The 25594-nt window shown below is 41.7% G+C and overlaps 1 protein-coding gene across 2 annotated transcripts in view; it reads right to left on the bottom strand.

Annotated features, from left to right (window-relative positions):
• The window catches only part of LOC109528583 (IQ motif and SEC7 domain-containing protein 1-like), a 59723-nt gene extending 34366 nt beyond the window's left edge, over window positions 1-25357 (bottom strand). The window contains exon 1 of one of the 2 annotated variants that reach the window (XM_019891369.1): window positions 24722-25357. In XM_019891369.1, coding sequence (XP_019746928.1) covers window positions 24722-25341 — 620 coding nt within the window. In that variant the 5' untranslated portion in view covers window positions 25342-25357. The remainder of the gene's footprint in view (window positions 1-24721) is intronic. The other variant, XM_019891372.1, reaches the window with a different exon arrangement.
• Window positions 25358-25594: the final 237 nt, after the last annotated feature.

Below are 25594 nucleotides of genomic sequence, written 5' to 3' on the forward strand. Positions count from 1 at the left end.
GCCATCCATCCACGTTTCTGCTTTTCAATTTTTCACTCTCCACTGCGCGCCGCATACACACACACACACACACACACACACATGCAGGTAGCATGTGATATCATGAGCTAACTAGACAGCACATTGCTGTGGTAGTGAGCACGTCTGCCTCACAGTCGATAGATTCCTGTGTTTGAGGGATGGTTTCCTTCCACACTCCAAACACACATGTGTTAGCTTCATTGAACATGAAATTGTCTACAGGTTCTTAACCTGATTGACTGACGACTGAGCCTTTGCTTTTTATGTGCGCGAGAGCGTCACTTGATAATGTCTTCCCTTGAGATACGAGCAAAATTTGAGTTATGAGTGTGCTTCAGACCTCCACCGCTAGATGGTGGCACTGCACTTCCCAACATATACAGTACTACTACTACTAGTACTAATGCTCCAGCGAGGGTCGGGGCGTCCCATCCCTGTGCGTTGAGCTGACCATATATGAGCCCAACATATCGCGACCATCAATTTGTATTGGTTTCCTGGCAGTGGAAGGACAACATCAACTGATGGCAATAATGCGCCAGAAATCTGGTTTACCAACGGCCAAATGAGCCTGCAGAAGAAGAACAAGTTTTGTGCTCACATTTCTGTGGTTGATTTGTTATATGGAGAGGAAATGTTATTACAGTGGAACCTAAAGTTCACAGACTAATTGGGCTGAGCGGAGGTCCATTTCAGCAGATTGTCCCTTAAATTGGAGGCCTGGTGTAAAAAACACACAATACAGTACAACATTGCTGTTTGTACTCTTTTCGTGGCAAGTGCAGGCCAAAATTATTATAAATATAATTCATCAAGCTTGAAATTGCACTGAAAAAAATGATGTGTCATCTGAATCCAGGTGATTTTATTTTGTGCAGCCACTTGACAAAATAAAATTGAGTTAATTCAACAGAAACTTTTTTCAGTGTACAGTATGTGGAAAATGTGTCCAAACTTACCTCACTGGCGATTGGGGGGTTAATGTTGTGCAGCTTGTCACTTGAACGCAATGTTAGTTTTCTTTTTTACTGCTGTGACAATGATACCATAGATAAGGGCCTAATTAAAAACAAACAAACAACAACAACAACAACTGCATATAAAAATACAGTTTTCAAGGGACGCATACACTATGACTTGACGAGAACTTGCTCCAGTAGACAAGAGTCATGGATATGAATATTTAGATATACGACATATTCGACATTTTGAGCTGCGTACGATGCTAAACTAATGTCCATGCTTTCCACTGCCTTTGATGGGATTATCGCTCTTGGCAAAATGGCTGCTACCCTGGCAGATCGTTAGCCTGCTCCAGTCCAGTGGTCCCCCACCACCGAGCCGCGGTCCACTTTGGACCGGGCTGCGGCTGGCAGATAAAACGATAAAAAAACAAAAAAACAACAACAAAAAAAATTCAGTTTATTTTTATCTGTGGCTGAAAAATATTTCTTTTTAAAAAGTGCAATTGTTCCATCCGTCTATGACGGACTTTTGACTTATATCAAGATGCTAATTGTCTCGGTCGTGTAACGCTAATATTAAAACCAGAAGCTAGAAAAATGAGTAGAAATAAATCAGACCACACATGTAGCCCGCCCTGCACAGTATGTTGTTGAGTGGGTCTTGATCTATTCCAGCGTAACGGTGAGTTATAAATAATTTCATGCACTTGCAGTTGTTTGGTGGTGCCTTATTATGTTTGTGACTTTCAGGAGGACGCAGCTGATATAGTTAGATAAAAATGTGGCTTCACGTTTAATGTTATATCAACAAAACGCCCCCGTTTTTGTGTTACTCATATCATTCATGTACTTTATTCTTGTTCTGTGGTGTCTGCTGCGGTACCATAGTGATCATATTAAAGTGTTTGTTACCTTTGTTATGGTGTTGGTGCTGCTAGTAAATTTACAGAAAAAAATACATATTGGATTCATGTACCTTTATGTTGTTGTATCATTTTATGAATCAGAATAAAAAAAAAAAATGTGGGTCTTTTTTGGGGAGAGGTGGACCAGATTAAATGCATTTCCCCTCATTTCAATAAGGAAAGATGATTTGAGTCACAAATGTGGTCATGCAATGAATGAATTAAACGCATATCTCAGGGTACCCTTCCCCACACTCAACCTTAGCTGGTAAAAACTCCAGCTCCCCTCACCACTTTAATGAGGTCCTACCTGTGTAAGGGGGACCAAGATCCGGTGGAGCGCAGACAAAATGAAGGGCAAAGCTGGCAGATGCCTGAAATGCAAAACATCCCAGGAATCCCCGCTGGCACGTTTGGGTCAGTCTAGATTGCACATTCATAAATGTCAGTAGAGGTCCTTCAAGGAAATTCCAGATTTGGGGAAATTAATCAGGGGCACATAGGCTGGAGTGTCACAACACTATGGAGCAGTCACATGTCGGAGTCTACTGGAATGCGAAGATGCTCTCTCCACATAAACCAAGAAACTCGGTAAGGGGGGTGGGAATATGTAAATGAACCCTGCTTTTACGTCACAGTCTGGCAACAATGAGATGGGCTCGCTCACAAACACGTTTTGTGAACTAGGCAGAGTAACATGCTGTTTTCCCCCATTCAAAAATCATAGCGCAACAACTGAGTTCTTTAAAAGATGGAAAGTCAATATTTGTTGTAATTTTTTAAAAAGAAGACGAAGTTTCCTTTCCACAATATTACAAGAATTAATTAGTATATTTCATTTATTCGAGAAGGATTACTTTTCCGTTGTCAGATTCATCTCTGATTTCACCCATCTGAGAAACAGTTTTTGATGTCCGCTCACTGCTGCTGTTTGATTAGCAACAGACTCAGCCGTGGAAATTTAAATCGTATATTTCTAAGAAAAAAAGTAACATTTTTTACAAAAAAACCCCCAAAAAAAAACACTTTTACGAGAATACAGCTGCACCTATTGAGGAAAAAACCTTTTTCTTTTGAAAATGGTCATTTCTAAACACAGACTTTGCAAAAAAGTCAAGGTATTAGAAGAGTTATTTTAGCTTTTTTAAAAGTCGTGTGTGTTTTTAGAAAGCCTAATCTCGTAAATATTTTTTTCAGAATTATTTTCAGAATACTATGGCAATATGCATTTTTATTTGATATCGCAAAAGTCACATTTTTTGGATTATTTTATTTCATTTTGTTTCTCATCATAATCATCTCCCAAGCCGCTGAGATGGCACACTGTCATCCATCTGTGAGACTGTTAACATGCCTTGCTCAGCTCTGCTGTTTTGGTTAGCAACGGGGTTGTTGCAACAAACTGTGATTTGAGGCTGAGGGCAGTTACTACTTGAAACAAAAAATAGGGATGTAATAGTCCTGCTCTTTGTGGTACTCCCTATTCCAGGCGGTACTTCCTAATCCAAGTGGTATTTGCCCTTGCAGGTGTTCGAATCCAGGCGCTACTTCCTGTCCCGGGTGGTATTTCCTAATTCAGGAGCCATTTCATGTTCCAGCCGTCCAAATCCAGGTGGTACATTCTTTTAAAAGTGGTACCGCTTAGTTCAGGTGGTACCTCCTGTTCTAAATCATACTTCCAAGTCCAGTTCGTACTTCCTGCTGTTTGTTCTTTGTCCTGTTCCAGGTGGTCCCTCCTAATTCTGGTGGTTCTTCCAGCACCGTTTCATAAAATCTAGCTGGTACTACTGTTCCAATTTTTACCTCCAAATCCAAGTTCCACATCCTGGTGCTTCTTTTAAATGCCAGTGGTACTTTCTGTTACATGTTGTACTTCCTTTTCCAGATGGTATTTTTTCAGCCAGGTGGTACTTCCTTTTTCTGGTGTTCAGATCCAGTTGCATCTTCTGGCTCTTTGTGGTACTTTTTCTTCTTGGTATTGCTTTATTCTCCAGATGGTACTTCCTGTTTCTGGCAGTATTTTCTTTTTCAGGTGGTACATTCCAATCCAGGTGCTATGTCTTGATCAGGTGGCACATCTATCTGTACTTCCTGCTCATGGTGGACATTCTCTTGCGTCGAGGTTGCTGACATGTGAATGTGCGGTTTGGTTGTTTCTGCAGAGTGCCGCTCTTCCTTCTGTCACTCACCAAACCCGCTAAGACTTTAATCCAATTATCCAGCGCCGCCGTGCCTCTTTCCAGTCGATTTATTTAGACTGAGATTGAATAAAGGTGGTACTTCTTGTTCCAGGCTATACTTTCTAATCTAGGTGGTACTTCATTTTCCAAACGGTACTTCCTAGTCTAGGTGGTGTTCACTAATTCATGTGGTGATTCCTGTTCGAGGTAGTACTTCCTGTTTCTGGTAGTGCTTTCAAATTGAGGCAGTACTTCCGAATCCACGTACTTGCTGTTCAAAATGGCACTTCCTAAATTATTTCTTGTTCAAAGGTGGGAGGTCTTGTTTCTGGCAGCACTTTCAAGTTGAGACAGTATTTTGTATTCCCAGCAGTAGTTCCTTTTCCAAGTGGTACTTGCTAATCCACAATGGATTTCCTGCTCCATGTGGGACTTCCTCTCAAAGTGTTATTTAATTAACACTTTGACAGGTAACACTTCCCAGTCCATGTTTTCTAAGACAGAAGCTACTTCCAATTTTTAAAATTCAGTTCCTACTCCAGGCAGTCCTTCCTAATCGAGGGGATATTGTCATGGTTCTGTTTGTGGCCAACAGGTGGCACTGTAGGGCTCCGCCTGCAGCTACACACCTGTTGGTCATTGTGTCATTAGTTGTCTGTATAAAAGGACTCCCGGCACGATCACTCAGTGTCAGGTCATTGTTGTGTGTTGCTGTTGCTGTGCACACGTGTCATGTTTTGTTTTCTGTCTTAGGTTTTGTTTGCTCCTTTGTTTCCTGTGATTTCTGGACTTTGAGTGAGTTTTTGGAGTTTGTTTCTCCTGTGTTTGTGTTTTTGTTAAATACATCTTGGTCACTCCACCCTGCTCCTCCCTGCCTCCCTGCTTTTTGGGGTCCTCCAACTATCACCTCGCAAAACATGACAGATATTTCCTGTTCAAAGCAGTGCTTCCTAACTTCGCCAGGTGGTATTGTCTGTGGTACATTCAAATCCATCTGATACTTCCTGTTTGAGAGAATGCTTTCTCTTCCAGGTATTAATTCCTGTTCAGTGGTAATTTCCTAATCCAACTCGTATTTGCTGCTCATTTGTCTTTAAACTGCATTTGCATTCCCAATTGTTTGTGAGTTGAGTTTGGGTAGTGTTGCAGGGACATGTGCGTACATGTATGTACGTGTTACATTTCCATGGGAACAAGCAAAGGATTGTGAGTACTAATAACATGTGATTCATTAAAGCAACAGTCATTTCTTCATAACTTTAATCTCAGACTCCACCATCATCCTCGTCTTCGTTCCATGGATCTTCATCAGACACAATGTTCACTGACATTCTGCATGTTTTCACTCCATTGTACTGGACTGCTTTTAAAATAATATAATACTGTATTATAGCATCCAAGGTCACATTCGCTTCAAATAATTAAAAAAAATATATTGACATGACCAGGACACACAGAGAATCAGAAAAAGAAATAACATGACTGTTTACGTGTGTGTGTGTGTGTGTGTGTGTGTGTGTGTGTGTGTGTGTGTGTGTGTGTGTGTGTGCGCGCGCGTGTGTGTGTGTTGCTGCAGCAGTAGGTACATTGATGTCGGCTCTTGCCCTGGTAACAGTCACCCTAAACCAGGGGTGCCCAACCAATCAATCGCGATGGGCCAGTAGCCCGTGAACTGGTCCCAAGTAGGTCGTGGGTTCTAGGGGAAAATAGATTAAAAAAATTTGTCTGTGTGCATCTTCTATCTTTTTGTGTTAGTGCACACTGCACCCTAAGCATTCTCTCATTTTCACCTTTACCAAAAAAGTATTAAAAAAATTAATATAACAAAGCAGGCCACCTTTAATCAACGGCGGCGCGTGACCTGCATCACCGGAAGTTGTTAGCAGTCAGCAGTCTGCACTTGCCCCTTGCGATTAGAGCTGTTGCCATATATCTTTTTAATTTTTATTATTCTCATTCAAAGTTTGTTTCATGTACAATTCACCGATGGCACTGGCAAAGAATGGGAATCAAAAGTGCCAGGAGAAAAAATTTTAAAACGATACACGTGAGCTACGATAATGACGTTGTTGCACTGAAGACGCTGCCAAAGTGCGTCCCATGCCGCCGCGTCAGGACTCGACTAAGGTTCCTTTTTACAAACTCATAAGTTCTTGTGTCTACTTTTTTCTGTTTTGTTCGTGTTCTGGGACGTTATGGCTGTTGTTCATCAAGGTGTGCGTGTGTGTATGCGTCCACGTGCGGTAGCGGTTCGATCACGGGAGGTCGGTTGCTTGAACAGTCGATCTTCGGTCAAAAACGGTTGGGCACCCCTACCCTAGACAATGTAAGCAAAATAATAATAATTACAATGACCATAATAAACAGGAAAAATAAAACACTTCCTCATCCTGGATGAGTTAGTGCCGTCTTCTTCCTCTCCTATCTCTTCTCTGGATAACATCAATGAGCAACATAATGAGCAGATGCTAAGGACGTTATAGCACATACTTTTCTCGCTGTGCGAATTTGAGTATGTCACCAAAATCGACATCTATGCTTCCTCATTAAACTGTCTCATGGACTTCAGCTTTTCAGATGTCACGTCATGTTATTTGACACAATGGTGCTGTGGGTCCTTAGCTCAAAATTGGTGCATCTGAGCCAACATTTTACTGCACGTGGTGACACTGCATTCTTCAATCACATAGATCGATGTCCCTAACAATGTCACCGCCAGTGTCTGGTGAGAACGACAATTGCTTTCAACATACCGTACGAAAGGGCGGGTGAGTGCGAGGTGTTCTTTGGGTTCTGTTGCTCCCTCACAAATTGCTGTTGGTTTGCCTCTGATACGAAATAATAAGTGGGATATTTTGCCTTGAAGGCGGACCGGTGCTCCACTGGTTAACGCGTTGACCTCACAGTGCAGAGGTACCGGGTTCAATTCCAGCTCCGGCCTCCTGGTGTGGCGTTTGCATCTTCTCCCCGTGCCTGCGTGGGTTTTCTCCGAGTACTGTACTTCGGTTTCCTCCCACATTCCAAAAACATGCATGGCAGGCTGATTGAACACCTCTAAATTGTCCCTAGGTGTGAGTGTGTGCGCGGATGGTTGTTCGTCTATGTGTGCCCTGCGATTGGTTGGCAATCGGTTCAGGGTGTCCCTTGCCGACTGCCCGAAGACAGCTGGGATGGGCTCCAACACCCCCCGCGACCCTTGTGAGGATAAGCGGATCGGATAATGGATGGATTTTGTCTTGAACAGACAATTCAATGCAGGTTAACTTTCACGCACAACCCAGCGAGGCGGGAATTGCCACAATTGTCTGCGCTTTCACACAACAACATGGAATCAGACTGTGACAATATGAAAGGGGCTGTAATAAGTCATTCCTGCCCAATGCAGATTTTCAAAATATAAATATAAAATGCTGGAAGTTGCCCATGGCTTTATGTGCATTAAAAGATAGTATGTTAGCATACAAGACAATAAATATCTATCGAGAATGAATCATGGTGGCTGTGATATCATTATCAATAAATGATCAATAATAATCATAAAAATCCTTGAGTGTTTTATTTTTATGATCATTGTCATGCTAGTTACCTCGCTAGCTTGTGTTAGCACCCATCAATCTTTTGCTGGTCCCAAACAACAAAGGTCTATTTTGGTGATATCGCGACATTAGAGTGACAACTTAAGAGAGCAAAAGTCATTTGGCTTTAGAAGTACTAGCTACTAGCCAAGTAATGCTAATAGAAAGATTGCTTGCTGGAATATTATACGATACAATTTGAATTATTTAAAGATAATAATAGTAATAATAATAATGACGATGATGATGCAACAATTATTTTATTCAATCATCACACTGATTGTCACTATCTTATTCATGGCAATGTATATGTGACATCATTTAATTTAAAATGTCTAATAGAATATTTTCCCCTATAAGAGTAACACTAACATTTATTGTGTTTGTTGCAGCATGTCTCCATTTGGCTCTAGTGCAATAATAGTAGAAATGTCATATTTTAGACAGTAGAGGTGGGTGATGTGAACAATGGCTCATTTGCATCAGACGGAAAAGCTCCTCAAGGAGAGTGATTATAAGCAGATGTTAATTAATCATAAAAATAATGTCAAAGAGCCTTTAATAAAAGAGCAGCGAAATATTTTAACAAATTGGGAAAAATTGCACAATACGTCTCCTTTAAGTTCCAACATCAACTCCCAGCGTTGGAAAATGAAAAGCTAACGATTGAACTGTTGCTTCTCTGCGCACACTGTCCTGTATGTTGGTGGTCGTTGCTGTACCCCTGAAAGCCTGTAGATGGGCCTAAAGGTTCAAACATACAATAAAATTGTAAGCCCACATAAGACCGTGTCGAATGTCATATTTTAAGAATATTATTGTGTTCCTGATCGAGGTTCAGCATTTCAAATTAAAACACGTTTACCAATTTGTTGTAGTAGATATTTTTGTGCTAGCATGTTAGCAGTTCGGCTTTGGACGGCAGCCTGATGAACACGCTGATGAACACACACACACACAAGCACACACTACAACATTACTTGAAATCAGAGGTGGGTAAACCTTTGTTCTAAGGACACAATTCGTAGAGCAGAGATTTATACATATATACACTTATATACATATATACACATACTGTGTATACATATATACATGTACATACATATATAGAGACATACGGTACAAACATATGTATGTATACTTGTAGACATATATTTATATATACAAATATTGTAAATACATATATACAGTACAGTATCTATTTGTGTATAAATACACATACCACCGTTTAGTTTGATATTTTATTACATTTATAATTTGTTTAATATTAATTAATTGAACAATTGTTCAATGTTAAATATAAAAATGTTAAGTGTTTATATGCAATTGCTTATGTTACTATTTTTTCAGTTATTTGCAAGAAAGCAACTATGCAATTATTATATGAAATAATGAATAAAAGGATTCTAATGAACCAGTTTTAGAAGAAAAATATGACTAAATTAATGTAACAAATGTTACATGACTTTTGATAAATGCTTGTGGGCTGGATCAGAAAACATAGGCCATATGTGGTTTGAGAGTCATATTTTACCCCGCCCCCCCTCCTTTGTTTTAAATTAAAAAAAAAGCTAAATGAGGCTAAGCTGAGATAAGGATACCCATCTCTTGTTGTAATTTTTCGATTTGAGTTAACGGTATTACTATTACAATCAATGCTACTTCAACTAATTATCATTTCTGAAATTATTATAAACATTTAATGATGTAATGTAGGTCATAACAACGCACAATTCACTAGCGTCAACAAGCTGTCCATGAAATTAGCATTACGCCAAACATAGCGTTCTAAGGCCTCTGTTGTATTTGTTTCATTTGACTTGTGTCCTATTTATGTCATGGTCATCTTGTGTCATGTATCCCATCAGGTATCATGTGACACATCACACTTCATTGCACTGAAAAACACACAAATCCAACACAGAAGATGGAAATATTTGTTCAAGAAGAGAGCAGCATGATAACATGAACGTATTGCATGATCACAGTACCTTTCCAGCACATGCCTCCACATTTGTAAATGTTCCTCCGCTTGTTGCCCGCTTTCATGATGCTTGCAGATGACATTGTGATCTGCAAGCATCATGGTCCATGTGGATTGCCGTTTAAACCCCTCCTAAACTCAGCCTATCCATTACTGTTGCAAAGAGGAAGGGGCTCAAAGTGGATCCCTGATGCAATCCCAGCTCCATCTTGAACTCCTCTGTCACACCTCACCACTGTTCTACTGCTGACTACATGTCCTGTACTATTACAACATACTTCTCTGCCAATCCAGTCTTCTTCATGCAGTACCACAGTTCCCCTCTGCGTAACCTTTCATAGGCTTTCTCTAGATCTTCAAAGACACTCACTATGCAGCCCCTTCCGACCTTCTCTTTAATTCTCCATCATCATTCTTAAGGCAAATAATGCATCTGTGGTACACTTCCTTGGCATGAAACCATCCCGATGCTTACAAATACTGACTTTTGTCCAGATTCTAGAATCTCCTACTCCTTCCCAAACAATAATTGTGTGGTTGATCAACTGTGCTCATCTATAGTTCCCAAAACGCACACCACCACAAGAGAAGTCTTCCATTTTAGTTGACAAAAACTTACTTTAACCTCCAGGATCCCTTGCCGCACATTGGCCACTGGCAGAAGCCAGCATGAGCAATTTTAAGTACCTCCATTTGTGTTGTACCAGCTGCTAGGAAGTGCTCCCCGATATTTTTTGTCTCTGGTCCTTGCCAGGAGAGGGTGAAAGGGCAACGGCGAGTAAGCAAAGGTCTTGATACACTGCCTAACTGGGTCTTATTGACTGACTGCTTTACAGTTTAATTTAGTGCTCATTCGAATGCAGCATGCTTTCACACATGATGTGAACTCTACACAAACATACCGTACTGTAGCAACCTTCACAGGTTCTATGAATCCTTATGGTCTGGGGATTGGGGTGGGAAGGGGGTGGGTGTTGTGAAGCTAATTTGCCCAATTTTGTTTTGATCAGTGAAACTGGTGTCGCTGCAGTTTTTTTAAACTTTCAAGGGAGCGCTACGTTGTGAATTTTCGGGAGTTCAGTTGCACTAAAATACACCAATTTTCACCAGGACAAGAAACAATACGATTCCAACAGGGCCTTCAGACCATCGCATTTATTCTCATCATTATTATCATTAACCATAATAATAATAATAATAATAATAACAATAATAATAAATTATTATAACATTGTCACCTATTTTTAGCCTCGAAAGTTTGTTGTGAACAATAGATTCGGATAACTTTTTGGCACTATGCTGATGGGGATACCAAGCACAGTGATAGGGTATCAAAAAGGCAGAGTGAGATACCGTGCAACATGTCGATAAGTGGACAGTTAGTAGTCAGAATTAACCTGATCTGCTTGTTATAAAGAAAAAAGATGTCCTCCATTGTTTGACCCACTGTGTCAGTTTTGGTGAACTCATTGTGTGGCCACTCTACATTGGAGACATACATGACATAGGACCTTAGCATAAGATCATTTTTAAAGGGCACATATTGACTTTTTAATGTTTGTATACCACTAGTTGAATGGACTCGTCCACTTGTCGACTCTGCAACAACACTGACAGCTTGACATCAGCAATCACATGTTGAGAGCTGAGCAATCAGAGCTGCAATTTTAGCAAAGATTAGAATGACCTTACATCATTACCACTATTAGTTTTTGATAATTAAACGTGTGCTAAATTGTCCAAATGGGGGTTGGTGGGGTAAAGGTGGAATTCCGTGGCTTGGTAGTGAAATGCTGCATTTATGAGGGACACTTGAATGCTGTGAGAGAACAGCATTAGCTTTCTTATAAATGACACGCGATTGCTCTGTTAAGTTGTTGACTATGATAGTGGAGGTGGAGGGTGGTTGTTATTAATAAAAGTGAGCTAATTTTATAGTGACAAGAAATATTCAGTCAAAATATGCCTATAATTCTTGATCCTTGGCGTATTTTGACGAGACATGTTTTTAAAATATCTGGCAGGTGTTTTAAATTGTAAACAACAATGCACAATATGTTTCCTTTAAACTTGATTCAGGGTTGCGCATTTTCATTCATCTAAATGAGTGTTTAAATGCCTCGCTAGGTGCTGCTGTTCTTGTTAGCAACAGAGTTCAAATGGGCGCAGCAGTTAAGGACAATGGTAAAAACTGGGAAAATTATGCCCACTACATGTTCCGTTTGGGGTTCCAAGATGGGAGCAAGAAGTTTCGACTTGAGGGAGGTCTTTATTTGTCTTGAGTGGCTGATGGATTATGAATCATGATCTATTTGAGGAACGACCATGATTAGAAGAAATACACTTTTTACCTTTTGCAACTCCCAATGAGGCTTTTTTTCCCCAAGTACACGTGATACATTTTAGTGGTCCAAGCAAGCCACAACTCAGCACTTTCTCCACACGTGCCAGAACTAGTCTGGTATTGGTCGTGCCCCACCTGAGGCCAGGTTTGCTAATTGTGAACACAGAAGCACACAACTGCACTCCTCTGTTGTAATCATTGTGGCGCTGGCTAAGAATTGATCGATCGATGTGAAATTATAGTTGTCAAATTGCGATCACGTCAAATGGAGCGCATCACCTCTTGGCCACCAGCAGCGATGCTGTTGCTTCACTTTCACCCCGAGTTTCAAGTCAGCTATGCAATAAGGCTAAGCTAAGCTACGACTGTGCAGCCCTACTTGCCCTCGTCCAAGCAATATTACTTTGATCAAGAAAACAAATGCAAATGATATTTTCAAAAGTCATTGACAGTGTACAAATTAGAGTTACGCAGATTAATCCCTCGCAAGGGTTGCCATATTGCATAATACCCACTGTCGACCAAAATTAAGGTTGCAAAAACTCTCGTGCTTGCCTTGCGAAAGTCGTGTGACCTAACACGTACTCCCCCATATGCTGCGATAAATAGCCTAACTAGTGGTGTTAGTCAAGAGGGGGTTCAAACCATCACGTGTACCGTGTTTAGACTAGAGGTGGCACATACAATGTACTCTTGCAAAAAAAAAAAAAAAAAAAAAGCAGGGGCTTAGTTCCTCTTCAACATGAAACTGTCTAAGATGTAAGATGAGGATGAACATGGAGGAAGAAAGTTGCTAATCAATTGTTTGGACCAACAAAATGTTTCTTCTGGATACTTTTCTGAAATCACACAACCACGTATTCATGATCAAATCAAAAATCACGTACACACGTTTGGCTCCAAAGAAGTAATCACACAAGTTGTTGATTTTGTTATTGTTGGCTAAGGAAGCAGCTTGACGGAGAACCCTTGCCCGCACTTTAGCAGAGCAGTCTTTGTTCGTTTACGTCCCGCTAGCAAACACGCTAGAAGCAATTCTGTGTCCTTTGTCCTCCACAGTTTGGCAGCTAGCGCTTGTGTGTGCGACTTTCGGTGCCGTTAACTTGCTGTTAGGTTGTAGCAGCACTGCGAACATTCGCGGAATGCGGGTGGAACAGACACCGCAAAAACGCCAAGAAAGCGTCCCATCTGGAATATGATGTTCTTCAACGGGAAAACTGCTCATGGCTTTGACCAGAAAAGAAGAATCTGAGCAGCAGAGTTGCTGTCTTCTCTGCTGGGGAAGCTCCACTTTCCCACTTTCATCACTTCTATATTTAGAATACATGACAGGCTTAACGGCATTCTCCATCGGTTAAGTTGGGCAGCGGGGCGTTGTTGGGCGAGGGGCGGGGAAGGGGGTCAGGAGTTATACGGTGCTTGGCGTTGAGGGCTGATGATCGCCCCTGGTTACCTAGAGGAGGGGCTACTGCACTCCGAGGCGGGGCAACAGAACTGATGGGCGATGTCATCATCTTCCTCCTCTCTGAGAGACAAACAGACAGATGGACGGACAGAAAGACAGATGACAGGAGAGAAGCAAAGAGGAAATGGAGAAAGGAAAGATAAAGGGAGAAAGACAAACAAAACAAGAAAGGGGAAAAGAGGAAAAGAGAAGCACAAAGAAAGAGAAAAAAAATAGAAACAAGAAAAAAAGAAAATTAGGAAAGGACAAAGACAAAAAAAATACAAAACAAAAAGAGAGAAAGGAAAGAACCAAAAAGAAAAAGTACAGGGAAAGAAAAACATGAAAAAGAAAGAGAAAAGGACAAACAAACAAAAAAGAAAATGGAAGAAACAGAGACAAAAGAGAGTCCGACGGCAAGTTAAGAAAAAGGAAAAAAAAATCAAATGTAAAGATAAAAGGAAAAGAAGGAAAGAAAACCAATAGAAGGAAAGAAAAGAATGAAAAGGGGAAATAAGACAAAGAGGAAAGTGAAGGAAGAATAAGAGAGAAGAGAGGTTTAAAAAAAGAAAACATTCCAAGCCAAACGAAGAAAGAAAAAAATAAGAGAGAAAAAAGAAATGCAATGGGAAAGGAAAGAAAAAAAGGAAAGAAGTTAAAAAAAAAAGAAAAACCAAAGGAAAAGAAACAGATGAGATCGAACAAGAGTCAGAAAAAGAAAGAAAGGAACAAAATCCAAAGAGAGAGAGAGAGAGAGCGAGCATGAAAGAAAGCAAGCAAGAAAGGGAAAGAAAAGGAAATGTCAGTGAGGACAAATGAAGGAAGACACGGATGTCAAGTGTGGGTCGTAGGCGGGTTTATGGGGGACTCGTGGGGGGAAAAAAAGGCATCATCTTTGAATAATAAAGTGTGATTTATTTTAGACAAAAGTTTCTTTATAATTTTATGTCCTGTCATGAAGTTGATTTATTTCTAAGTGGTTCTCATAAAGTATGGTCCAACTGGATGGTCAAACTCTGACTCCTTTCCCGAGTCAATATTTATAATATCCCTTTTCAATCAATCACCAGATCTGACAGCTTACAATATTGCAAACGTACTGCAGAGATAAAAGAAACAATTTGACTGAGGTTTGTGCTGTCGTTTGCGTGTGAATGTATTTTGAGAAGTTAAAAATAGCCATTGTGACCACTTCCTCGTTGTGCCATGCCATCATACACATATAATGAAGAGCCCTCATCCCCTTAAAATGCAGTACAGTGATCCCTCGCTATGTCGCGATTCGTTTATCGCGGCTTCAGTGCATCGCGGATTTTTTCAAACATATTCATTACATTTTTTTTATTTTTTTTTTTAAGTTCGCAAAAAGTCCGCAAAAGGTCCGCGAGAAGCAGCGAAAGTCAGCAAAACAACAGCGAGTCACATAGAGCAACATATACAGTACTACATGTATATGTTTACTGTATTTTGTTATTCATAAACTAACCTAACTTATACATGTTTAAATCTATTAGTATACAGCATTAAGTCACGTTAATTACTTCAAAATTTACTTCTACATGCACGTATACCATTAAATTTGGCCTTATAAATATTATGTACATGTACCTATATGGAGGGGGGGGGGTTGCTACTTCGGGGATTTTCGTTTATCGCGGGTGGTTTTGGTCCCCATTAACCGCGATCAACGAGAGATTACTGTCTTTCAAAAATACCAACAAACTAGAAAAATTACAATGCAACCAATAGCGTTTAATCAAGTGCTCCACTGTCCATAATGTGACAACATGTCTGTGGTGCCACCGGCAGTCTATTACTGTAATGTGTTGTATACTTCCACCGCCAGTGAATAATAAAAGTTGAACCAGATGTTCTGTGGGTTCCCTGCAAAATATGATGTTCATATTTTTATTTAAAAAAACAGTTTTTATACTTCTACAATGACTGACTAAGCTATCTGTGTAGAGCATGGGTTCCAGTTTTATTGATAATGAGCGTCGAATAAAATAGGTCGATAGGTAATTTCATGCGAGTTGCATGTGCTATTTTCTTGATGTATTCATTAGTGTGAGTACTTCAGTAGCTTCAGGCGTTTCGTGTTTTGTGACGTGAACAGCTGATATGTTGTGGTGCCCATGTAACACTTAATGTAACACTATGTAACATGATGGACGTTGTCCACTATTCAGAGGTCATTTTCAACATATATTGGGTAATTTGTTACCGGAATATATTTGTATAAAGGTAGTGAAGCTGTTCAAGTGTAAAAGTTATTCATTTATAAATATTTTTCCAGTACTTTGTGCTTGGCGCTCAGGTATCAAGCACTCCAATATGAAACAATTGAATACCATGACATTTGACAATCCCTTGCGACCAAAAGGCTATTTATCCGTAGCACATAGGAGGAGGTTGGATTTAAAGCATGTGTCACTTTTTTAATTTCAATAATTTTTGGGCTCACATGTCACCCTGCTGGACCACACTTTCTGAGTACCACCCGAATCTATTGTGGGGAAATTTTGGAAAAAGGATCAATATAGCCAACAGGATGCTAAGTGCTAAAGCTAAACTTAGCAAGAACGTCCACCTAATCTGGTCCTCAGCTTTCATTCAGCAGAGAGATGTCAGTTTGAACTTTTTTAACATGCGCTTGTGGCTACCAGGTTAGCTTCATGGCAAACTCATTTGATGTTGGTGCCACTGTTTTGGGAAACAAAATGTGCAAAAAATACAGATAATTACACTGACCAATAATTTTTTTTTTCTCCAGACTCAAATAGGAAGAGGTATTGATCCCCCGCCCCCATTAAAAACATTAATATTCATTGTTTTTGATATATTTTTCCAATGTATAATTGAAAATATAAGTATTCATTTATTAACCAACTTTTTAATGAGACAAATTAATTAAAAAAAATACAAATATTTTAATTTAGCGATGACATGGATTTAATTATTTAAATATTATGATATAATTTAAATATTTAAATTATTGAAAACAATTTCTTTTGATTATTTTCAACAGAGGGAAATAAATCCAAACTAACTAAAAATTAATGAGTACATTGGAATTTCAGAGCAGGCCATCCTTTGCCCACTCTTGTAGGGTAAAATGCTCAATGACGAGGACTGTCAGATCAGGTTGTCTGTACTGGTAAAGGGTGGGTGCCACCTGAGGGATGAGGCGGTGGTAGTCGTAGGGAGGGAGGGTTTGGAGGAGGGCGGGTGACTGTGGCCCTTACCTTGCCTGCTCGTGGTGCTTGTTGGCGGGGGGCAGGGCGCAGGGAGACTTGGGCAGGCGGAGGCGCGCGGGGCAGCAGTACTGATGGTAGGAGGCGTGGCTGTTAGGAGGGAGGCTGGACGAGTAGAGAGAGGAGGAGGAGGAGGCGGAGGAGGAAGGTGTGGTGATGCTGGACGGACGACAAGAGGAGGTGGGGGCGCTAGAGAGACAGGAATTGAGAAAAGAAGAGAGAGCAAGCCAGAGGAGAGAAAAGAAGGGAAAATAAAGTCAAGAGAGGAACAAACACAGAAAGGTCGACAACAACAACGACAACACACAGGCACACAAACAAACAGCATTAGCATGGTCAGAGCTTAGCACAGCTCTATTGCAATCATTAGTCATGTTAAAAGCATAAAGCACACCTAACATCAACATTAGCTTAGCACACAATCAAAAGCAGAAGCATGGCCATCGGCGCACGGTCTTGACTGTCAGCTGTGTGTGACTACATTAGCGATTAGCAGCACAACACGGTAGGCTGTGCGTATGAGAAAACAAGCAGACAAATCATGATCAGCACACAGTCAATCTGTTAGTGGGAGTTAGCCGTTAGCATCACAGATGTACGTGTACAGTAGCGCACAGTGAGAGGGAGGATGATGCACATACACACATACAATAGATTGTTTACTAGAAGTGGAGGACTGGTGTCAAATGACTTGACATCACAGGGACTTAAGTTGTCACTTTTAGGGCTTGGGGCTCGCATTTTCAAGATAGTGTGCCATTTGTTTTGGATGTGAAATATGTTTTGTGTAGTGCACCCAAAGCTGGCAACCCACCAGTATGCTACCAATCGGAGCGGAGAGGCCATTTCATGAGAATCGTGAAGGGAACTCTGGAGAGTAGTACATTTGGATTGAAAAAGAAACAAGATGGCAACATGCAAGGTGTGCAACTCAACATAAGAGACACAGCACTTTAATCTGCCACTATAAGACCCACAATGACATGTAGATTATGTTAACTTCACAGTTCAGCTAACCAAACATTAACAAGTTTTTTTTGGATTGAAAATGTCACAAAAAATTCTACCAGATTGGTCAACAAGAAAGCGAAAAAAAAAAGCCTTTTTTCTTGTTTTCCAAAAATACTGAAAAATGACTGACAATTGAGTGGCAGGGTGGTCGACTCAGCGTCACAGTGCAGAGTTCGTGGGTACGACTCTGGCTCTGCGAATGGCTGGCAACCAGTTCAAGGTGTACTCTGCCCATTGCCCAAAGACAGCTGGGATAGGCTCCAGCACTCCCATGATCCCCGTGACAATAAAGCAGTTTGGCTAATGGATGGAATTAGGCAATTGTGGGATGTGATGTACAATTCTCTCTCTCTCTCTCTCTCTCTCTCTCTCTCTCTCTCTCTCTCATATATATATATATATATATTGCACACACTCTCTTGCTCAGTCTCTCTGAATGATGTGTTTGAGAATGAGAACTTGGAAACAGTGACACAAAGTGATCATCATCGTTGTCATTATAAAACTGACACCTCGAGTTCATGTGCATAAATTAGCTGGCCAAGATGATCACTGATGGTCGGATTGACAACACAAAGAGTCAGAAAAAGAACTGCAGTTCCAGAAAGGAGGCCAGTGGTGTTGTCACGGGCAACCGTGGAATATCAAGAAACACGTTGTCACGGTAACAAGGCCTGGGTGTGCATTATAGCTGACTCTTACTGCTGCTGTTTGACTCTGCTAACACCTCCAAAGTCGCACAAAAGCAAACGACCCAAACAAGAGTTTTAAACAACATCGTCGATAACATCACGCGCAACTCGTGGGAAGAGACTCGCCTCCCAAAGTCAAACAGTCATCTTGTTCAGCGCACCTCGGTTAATAGTCAATGATACACACACACACACACACACACACACACACACACACACACACACACACACACACACACACACACAATCGCTTTCTTGCACTTTCTCTTATGCACACACGCAAACAAACAACATGCACACCCCAGGGTGCCGTCTTGCGGCTCGCCTTGGACAGGTAATTCATCACCTCGCTATTCATACTGGCTAGCCTAGTTTCCATGGCAGTGCGCACACAAGCACAGTAAAGTCATACAGATGTATACAACAACCCACAAAAACGTTTCACGCAACACCACGAATGGCACCACGTGAGACTTGTGTGAGGAGACACGCCTCCCAGACACAAGTAGTCATCTTGTTCCGCACGCATCAAATGTTATCATCATCGATCATCATTTCAGATGTTAATTTACTACTTCTATCGTCATGTTTCAAGTGAAATTGTCAGGCGATATCCACAATTGCAAATTTACATTTTATGTTTGTCTAGTTGACATTTATACTGTGACTAAAATAGGAAAAGTCTTTCACTAGTTACTCAGTAGTTGTACCGTTTTTGCAGTTATAGGACATTGTGATTTCCGAGGACTGGTTTAGAATTGATCATTTGAAAATGTGAACATTGACAGTTTTGTGGAAATAAATTGTTGCATATTGATGTTTATCTGCTTCCTAATTATTGTTAGAAATCATGAACATGACCAGTGTCTTCACATACATTAATACCAATAATTATAATAATAACACTGTAATAATAATAATAATCATTATCATCATCATCATCGTCATCATCATTCTCATATTAGAAGGAATTTGGGTAGATTTGTTATTGTAGAAGTGAGTATCCAAGCTATCTAGTTCAGTGATTCCAAATCACTACATCATGGCACATTAGTGTGCCATGAGCAGTCATGCCGGTAACGCGTTACTAAGTAATGTGTAGCAATCTAACATTTTACTATATCATTATATTACATAAATTACTATTCAGAATCATGAATGCGTTACTTTGTGACAAACCGAAGATGGCAAATTGTTCAACTGACAATAGCAGACACTTGGCACTGAGCTACAGAAGTCAGTAACATGAGTCACAACTGATTGATCAGCACACCAAATTTAGCCATGGTCTGGTACATGCATGTTTTGCACATGCAACATAACTATCCATCCAACCATCGATCCATTTTCGAATCCGCTTTTTTTCACGATGATCGCGGGGGTGGTTGCCAGCCAATCGCAGGGCACACGAACAACCATCCGCATTCACAATCACACCTAGGGACAATTTCGAGTGTTCCATGAACCTGACATGCATGTTTTTGGGTGTGGGAGGAAACCGGCGTACCCGGACAAAATCCACGCAGGCACGGGGAGAACATGCAAACTCCAGACAGGAAGGCCGCTGTCGGAATCGAACCTTTGACCTCTGCAGTGTGAGGCAGACGTGCCAAGCAGTCGACCGCCGTGCCGCCCCGCAACAAAACTAAGAGTTAATAAATAATAAAATAAAGGAGGTAAAACGTACCATTTTGGTAATCAACAGGCAAACAACACACAATTGTACATTATGGAACATAAAAGTAATCGATGGAAATTATTTAGATCTTCAACCATGAATCATTATGGGGATGAGATCCTCTACACCCTATCGTACGTGCGAGTGCCGTCATGTATGCGCCAAGTTGTGTATGGTGATGTCACACGTGGACATACTAATGAAGTAGAGACGTTCACGTTGTCATGCAATACAGTCCCTGTAGCATTTTTATCTAATAAACCTTCCCCAGCTATTAGCTGACGTAGATCGGTGGGTGCTTTGTCATACCAATGCCTTGATTTGATTTCTTTGTCTTAAGACATGTGCAAAACTTTGAGAGCGTGCAAAATGTTGAGAGTGCGCTTCAGACCTGCACTGCTGGAGGGCAGCAGCAAACATCATAAAATACGACCGCCATCAATTCACATTGGTTTCCTTGCAGCGGAAAGGTCAATGTCAGCTGGCGGTGGTAACGCACCATTAATTTGGGTCTTGGGCCGGCTCTGTCCCTATGCCCCGGAATAGTGGGGGTCCACTGTATTTGCGTTTTTTGTGCTCTTTTTGAAACACCCCAAATATAGAGAGGAGAAATTGGTTTCACATTTTGTTTGTTTTGTATACGCGCCGGTCCATAATCTAATTATTTTGCTGACCCCCAATTTACGGCTTTCAGATTCTGCTAGTTGGAGAACCGCTGACTTTGAAAATGTGATCTATAAATAAACATGCCTGCTAATAGACACCTCCACCACAAGGTCATACGAGGGTGTGTGTGTGTGTGTGTGTGTGTCTGTGCGTGTGTGTGTTCACGAACTGCTGCAGTACCACAGATGGCCACTAGAAAGCTTCCCTGAGAAGGCCGATTGACGCTTGCTTGCCAAGAGGAAGAGCTAGCTGGCAGGCTGGCGGCCATGTTCACGCTCACGCTGATCTGCATGAGCCTCCTGAGCTGTTTCCATGACAACCCCCTCCCATCAGCACCAGCCGCCTTTGTGTCTCATTTGAATGCACCCTGATAGAAGACACACTGTGTGCGTGTCTGTGGAGGTAGAGTATGTGTGCTTGTGTTGTATTTGGAAGGAGGCTGCAAAAAAAGAGCACAGAAAGTGAGAGAGCAGACCTCCACCAAGGCTTAACAATTGTTACTTTAAAGGGGACATATTACAGAAAATAGACTTTTGAGTATCTCTATATAAATAGTTGCGTCTCCGGATTGCCTGCACACCAAGTGTGGAGTAAATGTTGTTTTTGTGTTTGGTGATGTGCTCATGTGCCACAGAAATGCTAAGACTTGGATCCCCAGTGAGGCTGAATAAGTTATCAGTTTCGTAAAAGACTCACCACTGACCCAGCATTATTATTATTACGAAAACCTGATGTGCTGGAGAAAATATGACGGTGAATTCCAAATCAGTGGGAACAAAAAAAAAAAACCCACCTCTCCTGGAGAAGTTTCATTATAAATGCCGGGTACATCTAAGGGTGGACAAATATAATGATGACAACAAAAATGGCTGACAAAAGATTAATTTAAGAGCTGATATCTAGCCATTTTCCACAGTTTTCTTGTAACCAAAATCAATGAAGTGTGTACATCATTCGGTACGACATTGTCCTGTAAAAAAACATTGCTTTTAGGCACACGACACACATTTAGTGACACCAGGAATTTAAGTAAAGAATAAATTGAAGAAAACAAGGTGGTCTAATATTTTTTTTTACAATGACTGTCCAGAGATGGTCTCAACTCCTCAGTAACCCACAGTAACGTTCGTCATTTTTTTGTAGAGGATTAACGATATATGCCTATGAGTATTGCTGTATTGTCTGTCTACGTGTGTTGCTATACCGTTTGTGTTCAAATATTGGTCGCTTGAAGGATTCTTACACCGCAGCACTGATGCTATTTGTTTGCCCTTCTATGGAGCTTTCCATTTTGTGTTCGCATTTAAGCTAGTGGTGTTTCAGTTTTCAACACACAATGTATAAATTCTCTCGCTTTACGTTTAGTTTGATTAAACTTCAACTGCAATGCAGGAAACCCCTTAAAGCCTCTTTTTTTGAAGAATTGTTCACGTTCCATCTGCCAAACTAGTGCTTGGTGTGAAATGTACCTTGTGCGCAGTATGAGTGCCTGCACTTCATGCAGTCATTAGTCTCTTGTGTGCAATTTACCAACAGATGGGGGGAGGACAGGCCCGTTTCACTGTCAACACTGTCATCGGGGCCAAGGTAGGTTGAGCTAAACCCAGTAAGATGTTTGTTTGTCCTATAAGCATTAGTTTTGAAAGTGTATTTGAGCTGTGTAAACAACATATACAGCAATATCGATCAATGACCATAGGAAATTATGCAGACTTCAATAGAGCTGCATTTACAAATTGAGCCCCCCTCCCTCGAAACATGAGGGTGAAACATGAGCTTTCTTCGTGGGAACCGGAGGGGAGGATGACAAAGTTATCCGAATGAGTCACGGCCGCATTTCAGCCGCCTGGGAGAAGCCTGCCACGCTTGTCAGCATTAGCGAGCGTCGCTCACGCTTAGCGCACGTTGACGAGCGCGCTCTTTGCAGCGGGCTGTCCGCTGTTGCCTAGCAACGCAGGCGCCGTGACCAGTGCTGAGTGTCAGACCCAACGAGGAAGGAGGCACCGGCGATTCGCACGGGACACCGTGCACTTCCTGATGGGGTGCTCCAAAAGATTGTGTTGCCAGGCAACTAAACTGGTGACAAATTTGGCCGATGACAATCGACGACTGCGCTCGTGCGTATGCGTCGTGTCCAAGTTTTCGCGACAATCATCAGCCGCTCATGTGCTGTAGTTCAATGAGTCCAAACCACTCTGTGACAGCACATCACCAGGAAATGATACAATTTAACTCGATTGCTTCAAAAATTATGACAGGGAATCCTACATATTGATGGTGAACAATTGACCAATTCACATTTTTTTTTTTGTGTTTTTGTGCTCTTTCTCAAATGTTCCAAGATTTTTGCTACAGCTTTAACAAAGCAGTACAGTAACTGGCGTCAAAGAAGTATACTGAAGTGAGACATCTTGACTTAGACAAAGGCTGTTGTCGGAAGAGATCATTTTAGCCTGGGTTGTTTTTTTTTTTTACAGAGTGCACCCATTGTACGTGGACATTTTTTTTTCGAAATGTAATACTGTAGTCTTATTTATTTTAAAGGGTAATGTTACCAAACTTTAACATTATATTATATTCAACTGCCTTGGGATAATAGTTTGTGGTATATTTATTGTTTACATTGTTACCGCAGGAAGCTGTAAAAAAAATTTAGGAAGGTGTGATTCTCACATGTTTGCTATTTGCAGCAGGACTTTGTAACTTCAACAAATGTTCATTGTTCATCTGTCTATGCCAGCGACATGTTGTGACAGGCAGAAGAAATCTCTTCCATTTGCGAGCAGAAGGAACGATTAACCTGTGAAAAAATGTGTTCTCATTCATACATCAAAATAATAGCTTTGTGTTACTATAAACAGGCCCAAATTTCCCATTTAGTGAGTAGATTTGCGAGTACATGGCGACGAGAGCCTCATTGTTTGAATCTATCTACTTTTTGATGATATGGACTGGTGAGGTGCTGTGAGATTTGTAAAGAAACACTGTAGTTACTTTGCGTCATGAAAGCTTTGGAGACAGAAGTTGGCCTCTCACTCTGCTCCATTCCCACATCCGAAACAGGACTAATCAACAACAATGCCCGCATGGAAGGAGAGGCACTCCAGCTGTCAATAACAGCAGCACACTAAGCCTAAACATCATAGACGTGTTTGGCCAAAGGATGCATTCAGCAAAATTTAGCATGTTAGCATAGCACCTGCAAAAGAGAAGCTGTGACGTTGCCATAACAGTCCAAAGTAGCACGAGTTAACCTCTAAAGACAACTGAATGTTGAACAATTGTTGGAATTTGACCAAGAAAAACACATTGGAAGGTGTTATTATATAACAATAAAGGCGACAAATGACGTAAAAGAGACTTTTTAATATCCTGGGATTTCTGCAGTGTGTGTTCATCCGGCAAGTGAGAAATTAAACAAGCAAGTCAATTGAGGCTGGCTCATTTACATGGGATGGCACCAGCCCCTCAAGGTGGGCTAATTTAAGCGCTACTAGAAATAAGGGGACAATCGCTACACTTCTTGACAACTAAAACTCGACAGCTTGGTGAGGAAGTGCTGCCTCTGCCTGTGAATGTATGCTTTTCTTTGTAATGTCTTTATGGGAAGCTTCTGCTTGCTTTGGACATTGCACTCATTCTTTTTTTAAGACCTGGGACTCAACAAGTAGTTCCGCCGCTATATGAGTGTGCATGCTTGTTTGCCTACCAAGCGACTGGCTTGCAACCAGTCAGGTTGGGATAGGCTCCAGTTCAACTGCGACCTAAATGAGGACAAGCACTTTTGAAAAACACTGAATGGATGGATGGAAAACTAGAGGGGGGAAATGTACTGTATCTGTTGATCCCTCGATGTATAGTGAGGAAAGCAAGTCACAGTCGTGTTGTAAAGGCACCTGCGAGCTGTTTTCAGTGGCGAAAACAAGATTTATGAACTCATTAGTGTGTGTTCTCGTGCGACTTGGGCGTGTGTGTCTCTGCAAACGTCAAGCGGTAACTTACGCTTTGTGGTGGTGCAGCGTGTGGGCGTGGTGGTTGTTGGCGGCGTTGCTTCTGTGCAGGCGCTCCAGGCGCTCCTTTTCCTTCTCCACAAAGTTAGTGTTGGTTCCGGTGCTGGTAGACGCCGCCCGACTCAGACGGCCGTGCCCCCGAGGCTGTTCCCGGGGTGGAATGGGAGGCGGCGGAGGGGGAGGAGCCGGTGCAGGGACCTGCGAGGTGGGGCCCGTGGCAGGAATGTGGACCGCCGAGGTGCTGTTGTAGTGGTGGTGCTGGTGATTGTGGCTGGCATTGAGTGGGATGGAGGTGGGAGGCTTGTTGTGGTGGTGGTTCTTGGTGGGAACAGAGGAGAAGTGAGTGGGAGGCGGCGGCGGGGGAGGAGGAGGAAGACGAGGCTCCGGAGGAGGTGCGGGTGGAGGCGGAGCAGCAGGCTGGCGGTCCAAGCGCAGGTCTTTGTTCTCTTGGCTGAGGCGGTCTAGCTGGACCTCCAGCTCATCAATGCGCCGCCTCTGTGTTTCCAGAAGCTTCTGCTGGCTTTCGATGATGTTGTTGAGTTCAAGCAGGTACTCCACCGCACGATTCGGACTTTCTGGGCTGCCCTGGCCCGCACCTTGATTCGCGTCCATAGCTAACTGCAAACTTGATGTCAAAAAAAGACGGAACCTACAAAGCCACCAGTGAGAGAAGCTAAAAAAAGAGTTCCTACTTGAAGTTCTCAGAACATCTAAAAAAACAAAACAAAACAACAACTACACGACTAGTAGCTAACTAAGCCCCGCCCTCCCCCCCACTGGCAGAAAGTGGGGGGGAGAGTACTGGTTCTTCTTCAAGGTCTGATACGAAGATCAAGATGGATCTGGCACTCTCTGGCGCTGATCG

This window comes from Hippocampus comes, unplaced genomic scaffold (assembly GCF_001891065.2).
Source record: "Hippocampus comes isolate QL1 unplaced genomic scaffold, H_comes_QL1_v1.1 scaffold174, whole genome shotgun sequence".
In the NCBI taxonomy this organism is placed as follows: domain Eukaryota; kingdom Metazoa; phylum Chordata; class Actinopteri; order Syngnathiformes; family Syngnathidae; genus Hippocampus; species Hippocampus comes.